General features: G+C 42.9%; 1 protein-coding gene across 1 annotated transcript in view; it reads right to left on the bottom strand.

Annotated features, from left to right (window-relative positions):
* necab3 (N-terminal EF-hand calcium binding protein 3) overlaps positions 1-7,500 on the bottom strand; it is a 67,545-nt gene that overhangs the window by 1,560 nt on the left and 58,485 nt on the right. Inside the window, exons 11-12 of the mRNA XM_063216384.1 lie at positions 2,927-3,004; positions 378-469 (exon numbers count right to left, since the gene is read on the bottom strand). Coding sequence (XP_063072454.1) covers positions 378-469; positions 2,927-3,004 — 170 coding nt within the window. The remainder of the gene's footprint in view (positions 1-377; positions 470-2,926; positions 3,005-7,500) is intronic.

Here is a 7,500-nt window from a genome sequence, read left to right as displayed (position 1 = left end):
TTTAAACTCAGCATGGCACATTTAAATGTCACTGTGGACAGTGATAAGGATGAAAAGGTACATTTTAACTGATTTTATTTTTATCTGGAGGTACAGGACATTTTAGAGACAGCTGAAAAAGATGAACACATACATGCACACAAACAGCCAAACTGTCTTTCTTTCATATCACATGCACACACACACATGAACGTGCGCGCGCACACGCACACACACACACACACACACACGCACGCACTCACACACACACACACACACACACACACACACACACACACACACACACACACACACACACACACACACACACACACACACACACACACACACACACACACACACACACACACACACACACACACACACACACCACCCACCTGGCAGGAGCATAGTAGAGACTGCTTCTGGATCCTCCAACATGTCAATGATACAGCGCTGGAAGGTCTTACTGGGCTCAGACTGTAAGTAACTGCATGAAGAAACAGAGAGAGAGAGAGAGAGAGAGAGAGAGAGAGAGAGAGAGAGAGAGAGAGAGAGAGAGAGAGAGAGAGAGAGAGAGAGACAGACACACAGACAGACAGACAGACACACAGACAGACACACAGAGAGAGAGAGAGAGAGAGAGAGAGAGAGAGAGAGAGAGAGACACACAGACAGAGAGAGAGAGAGAGAGAGAGATTAAACATATTATATATCAGGGTCAGAGATGAACACCCTGTTTAAGAGGGTAAAAGTCCTGATTCAGTGGTAGTCCCATTACATCAGGTCACTACCTTCCTCTTTCATACTACAAAGTGCATTGTTGGATAGAGTTGCCAATTACATTGCAGGGGCAGCTTTCGTGAATGAAAATGGATGGAAATCGGTTCCAAAGTATCGATTCTAGTGCCTCCAAGGCTATCTTAAAAGTCAGCCATCTTGAAATCGTTACGCATCTGAAACCCTTAATACGTTCATGTGCCTTTTGAGTATCAGGTTTAACAAAGAAAAAAAACCATGCAAAGCCATCTGAAAAATGGAGTGGACTAGCAAAGTCAAATACTTTGTAATAGCAAAAAATAAAGTCCACCAGACCAAGCTCCCATTTCTCTTATTACATTCCTAACGTTCGGGCAGCATGCCCTTCCTCAGACATTAGGCTACAAAGACATAAGACGTGTGCAATACCAATCAATACACATTGTGCATATACAGGTATAAGATTTCCAATACGTACAATAACATTGGGAAAACCTATCAGAAAAAGGAAAGGAAAAGAGGACCACAAACACATCAGACAAGAGCTCCACAGATGATCATAGACATGTCTGAAATATACATTATTCCTCCCATCCAGTAGACACACCAAATTACAAGTATGGTCTTAAGTCAAAGTCCTCGTTCAGTCCCTTTGGCGAATCAAATCAAAGTTTAAAAAACATTTTTCATGGTGCGAGGAGCGAGTTTTGATTAATTGGCTGGAATAAAATCAAAAGAATAAAATATGTGTTTGTGGAGTTTAACTTTCTGAGCACCAGCAGGTGTCCATCTGTGATCATAGTGAAACCTAAAGGCTGCATGCGGCTCCCCGAGTTGACATACAAACTGTTGAAGGATTTGATTCGGCAAACACTCTTGTCATGGCCTCTAGGCCACATGAATATGTATTTAAGGCACTCCAGTGACTCTGGCTGTGAAATCACAGTGAATATTGCAACAGGGAGCAACAGAGAGAGAGAGAGAGAGAGAGAGAGAGAGAGAGAGAGAGAGAGAGAGAGAGAGAGAGAGAGAGAGAGAGGGAGAGAGAGAGAGAGAGAGAGAGGAGAGAGAGAGAGAGAGAGAGAGAGAGAGAGAGAGAGAGAGAGAGAGAGTTGGAGAAAGACAAACTGTCTTCACACTTGGGGATGGAGAGAAGTGATAAACCATCTGTTAGTCACACATCTCATCTCAACAGCCTACATGGGCATAGAGGAAACTGGCGCACACACACACACACACACACACGCGTGCGCGCACTCGAACACACGCATGAGCAAATAAACTTTATTCAAGTGAAAAAGAAGTCCGCGACACTGCTTGTCTTACTGTGTATTTAATAGAGCAACGTTTCGACCTTCAGGCCTTCATCAGGCAAAGGCTTTTGCCTGATGAAGACCTGAAGGTCGAAACATTGCTCTATTAAATACAACTTTGCCTGATGAAGACTTGAAGGTCGAAACGTTGCTCTATTAAATACACGGTTAGACAAGCAGTGTCGCGGACGTCTTTTTCACCTGGATTTACTCTCATTGTCCTGCACCTGGCCCATCGGGTGGGATGTGCACACATCTACTTCTCCATATAAACTTTTTTCACAGGCATGCTCAAAGGTAAGTTGCAGCCAAATGAGAACTCTCAAAAAATCAGATTATCATAAATACACTTTCTTGCAAAACTGCCCACAAGAGCGCAATAATGTGTCTTCTATAAATGCAAATGTTATACTCGTCTATAGCCTTATCAGGGGTACAAGTGGCATCTCCTCCTCCAAAAATGCAGGCTGCTTATAACTGCAGATATTGAACAATACTTGGCTAGCTGTTTTCAAACCACACACACACACACACACACGCACGCACGCACGCACGCACGCACGCACGCACGCACGCACGCACGCACGCACGCACGCACACACACACACACACACACAGAGGGAGAGAGACTACACATGCAAAAATAGTACTGCCCAAAATGTTCACAGGAATGCATGTAGATATTAAAATACTTCACACAATAGCCACACACATGCTCCTCTGCAGCTAAAATAAACACACACACACACGCACACGCACACACACGCACACGCGCACACACACACACACACACACACACACACACACACACACACACACACACACACACACACACACACACACACACACACACACAGCACATCAGCATATCCTACCTCATCCAGGCGATGCGATCCTGCCAAAACTCATACATTATGTAGCAGGACTTCTCCGGCAGTTTCTGTATAGACACACTGAAGACAAGGCAGCAGGGAGGGGAAGAGGAGGAGGAAGAGGAAGGAGGAGGAAGAGGAAGAAAGGGCAGATAGAGAGAGATAGGGATTAGAACACAATCAAATACAGACAGACAGACAGACAGACAGACACATACATAAACACACACACACACACACACTCTCGTGCGCGCACACACACACACACACACACACACACACACACACACACACACACACACACACACACACACACACACACACACACACACACACACACACACACACACACACACACACACACACACACACACACACACACACACACACACACATCATCAGCAGGACAGAGACAGCGTACAGCCTCATTATGAGGTGTCAGTGGAGAAGGGACGATTGTCTCAAGGGGCTTTGGGGACAGCATGTCTAAAACCACTTCCTAGCTGACACCAGATTCAATGGCAACAGAAATAGTTAAAGGGACACTCCACCCATTTGCATTAGGCTTTCCATTGCTAGACACCCAGTCATACTTTTGAATGGTTGTGCAACACTCTCTCAATTGCCCCTGAGACAGGAGAAATCTGTATTCACCTCTTCAAACTTCCTACTACAATGATGTAAAAATCGTCATAAGAGAGGTGGATTTCTGTTGAGACTACAAGCCTTTTCCCCACCCTTTCAACCCCGCCATTAGGGGGTTGGACCTAATGCGCTAACAGACCTATCACAGATCAGTGTGCCAGTGCTTTTGAAATCACTGGCATTGAGGCTCCAGTAAGTCACTGGCAGAGCTGCCTGGGTGTGGCCTGTGGAACTTGAGCATTGCAATGCATTATGGGGATTGTTGTCACAAATCCACAAGCACTAAAAAGTCATGTTCTGCCTTTTCTCGGCCAAGAAGATACCAAATTAGAAATTTATGCTACTATTTTACTACATATATTACCCACTTTCAATACATATTCATGTCTCCACCGGTGGAATGCCCCTTTAAAGAAGAAAAATCCGCACTCACAAGCTGGTACCACGCATTGATGATGGCTTAAGAGCCGAAACGCGTCTGCTTGTGGACATGGTGGTAATTTATAAATAAATAATGAGACGTAGCTTGTGAGTGCGGATTTTTCTTCTTTAAGTTGATACCTTTTACTGCGCACCCAAAGTCATTCATTTTTTCCCAGAAGTTCAGCGCGTCCTCTGACAAACTTGAACACAAATACTTGCCACACTTTCCCGGAATACCAGAAGTGTTTTTTTTTTTTTTAACTAATAGGCAGACTAGGAAAATGCCAAGGGCCCCAACAAACCTGTCCACTGTAAGACCCTCCTGTGGTTAGCTCCACCATAGTAAACGCCAGCAATTTAATCAAGAGGGCCCATTGTCTGAAATTTGCCTAGGGCCCGCACATAGATAGAACCACCACTGCTGAGTAATATGTAGGAAAGTTGATCAGAACACCATCTTTGTGCACAAAAAAATCAAGTCAGATTTTATTGTCACTCGCACAAGACATACAAGGGAAATGAAATTACGTTTTCTCTCTATACCATGCCAGGACAGACATATACAAGACTGACATTTTACAGACTGACATAAGGCGCAAGACATGAGAGATAACAGTGATGGACTGGTAACAATCAGTGGTCAATAATAAATAGAGTACAAATAAACATTTAACATTTAACATCAACATTTAACATTGAACATGTAAACAGAAGATAAGATAAAAATAGAGTGTAGACATTACAATAATAGAAATAATAACAGTGACAGCAGCAATAGTGTGTGTATGTTCCAGGACTGAGGTAGTGCAGGTAGGTGCAGTCCCTGGTACAGTGTGTGTGTGTGTGTGTGTGTGTGTGTGTGTGTGTGTGTGTGTGTGTGTGTGTGTGTGTGTGTGTGTGTGTGTGTGTGTGTGTGTGTGTGTGTGTGTGTGTGTGTGTGTGTGTTTTCGTGTGTGTGTGTGTGTGTGTTCTTTTGGGGTAGTGCAGGTCCAGTACAATAGTGGAATACAAAAAGTCAAAGCTGTGCTGTACTACACTGTATCGTCCAACATGGTCCATTGAAGTCCTGTGGTCACGTAGCAGCATTTAGCAGCATATAAACGAAATATTAATGAAAACCTGTAACGTTTTAAAATATTGTTTGTATTTTTGGAGCATAAGCACATTGTGCAAACCAAGCTCTTCCTTCCTACTGCCTGCTACTATTGCGTAGCAACTATGAAGTAAATTGAATGTGCGCAGTGCGCACACATTCGACAACCCACAGTCTAAATGGTATGCTGTGAGCTATTATACAGCCAACAGCAGGGACGCAGTTATGTCTTCCCAGTAAATTATGATATAACAAAAGAGCCTGCACCTTGCATAGTCTTTTTTCTTCCTTTTATAGCCTATTGTCTATACCCTATAAAAGAAAAAAAAAAGAGTTTATGTACAGTGAGGCCTCTTCCTCTGTATTAAAATTTACTGGAAAGACATAACTGTCCCCCGACTGGTGGTTGTATAATAGCATATGCTGCTTGTATAATAGCATACCGTATGCTGTGTCACTGACAACTCAAGGCTAGCATGAGTATGTATGAGCATGAGCATGTTAAAATTGGGAGGAATTTCACTTCAATTCATTTAGTGTGTGGGACTGGACCAAATACTAGGGTTTAATCCCGGGACCCGGGATTCCCGGGAAATCTGATCAAAACAATTTCCCGTTTCCCGGGAAAGCCATGACGGGAAACCGGGAAAAAAAAATGAAGTGCGTGTCTATTTGTTGTCCTAGCAACAGTAAGCAACAGTGCCATCTAACAGCGGTAACACTTCAGGCTCACTTAAGCAGCAGCAAAATCTAGTTTCAGCCCAATTCACCGGCGAAAGGCTCCCAATTCCGCCCGCTTGATTTCAGGTCACGTCAGTATTTCCGTTACTGTTTATTATTCCTTCATGCTGTTGTGCTGATTTCGTTCACACTTGCAGTCCTGGCTTTACCGATGCAGGAACTGTGATTAGTTTGTGTTTTATTGTATTTTGACTTAAACTAAAGACTAAAATGTTTAGACTAAAACTAGACAAAAATGTTGAGGACTTTTAGTCGACTAAATAATGACTAAACAAAAATTATTTGTGAAAGACTAAAACTAGACAAAAATGTTGAGGACTTTTAGTCGACTAAATAATAACTAAACAAAAATATTTTTTGAAAGACTAAAAGCGACTAAGACTAAGAATGGAATTTGACACAAGACTAAGACTAAATAGAAAAATGGATGACAATATTAACACTGGTCAATGGGAATACAAAAAGCCATGTTTCAAGAAGGAGGCCGCACCTTGCATAGTAGTGTTTTTTATTGCACAGACGCGTTTCGGCGTGTGCCTTCTTCAGTGTGCAACAAGAGTAACAAAAAAACAATCCTAAATACCCACACCCATCACCACACCCTACTGTTGCCAACCAATGACAGTGGTGTATTCAGTCCACCTGTCAAGGTAATCCATTGGTTGGAGACATTCACTGGATACAATTCAGTACATTATATAGTATACGTACATATTTACAGTTGTGTAATGCAACATAACCAACAATACATTCATGACAGCATCACATTCATAAAAAACAGGACAGTTGTAGGTCTTCATTCATGCCATTTGGAATGCAGGTATTCAAACTAAAGATGTACCAAGCCTCTCGCTGTAAGAGATTTTTTGTTACTCTTGTTGCACACTGAAGAAGGCACACGCCGAAACGCGTCTGTGCAATAAAAAACACTACTATGCAAGGTGCGGCCTCCTTCTTGAAACATTGAATTTGAAATTTGGGCCAGCACCCTCAGAGAGACTGTAATAATTAAGAGTGACGCCTGCTCCAAGAAGAAAAATACAAAAAGCAGCCACACACTGAATAGTAGGCTGCACTACGGCCTATTACAGTATACAAGATGGATAGGGTAGGGGCACACGTGCAGACCCGTGTGCGACTCACTAAAAACACCATGATGAACGTGGTTTTCACTCCATGAATGAAAGGAGAAATTGACATTTTTTGAAAAGCCTCATGAATATCTCACAAACAGTGCAGTCACAATGAAAATAATGCCCAATTCTGTCCAATTCATCAGAAAACCCATCTGGTTAGTGGGAGGCACTTTTCAAAAGAAATTCTCATTAAAAAGCTTTGATCAAAAAAGCTTTTTTGACATACCAAATTCCAACACTGCGGGTACTCTCCTTTCAAATGCAATTTGTTCAATTACCAGTAGAATAATAATGTGGGTGTGTGGGGAAATAACTGCCCAGCAGTCTATTGCACAGTTGTCCAAGGGCAGAGGAGTTGCCCTTGGTACACTACACAGCATCTGGGTCCACAGCGCCGCGGGGCAGAGTCAGTAGGCATAAGCAGCTACAGCCCAAATACAATGAGACAAGGACCAGGCATACTGTACTGTACAGCCACCACAGCGCAGGGTAGAGTCAGTAGGCATAAGCAGCTACAGCCCAAATACAATGAGACAAGG

The sequence above is a fragment of the Engraulis encrasicolus genome, chromosome 14, assembly GCF_034702125.1.
Source record: "Engraulis encrasicolus isolate BLACKSEA-1 chromosome 14, IST_EnEncr_1.0, whole genome shotgun sequence".
NCBI classification, from domain to species: domain Eukaryota; kingdom Metazoa; phylum Chordata; class Actinopteri; order Clupeiformes; family Engraulidae; genus Engraulis; species Engraulis encrasicolus.
The sequence above is the reverse complement of the archived record's forward strand: the minus strand, read 5'-3'. Positions and strand labels throughout refer to the sequence as shown.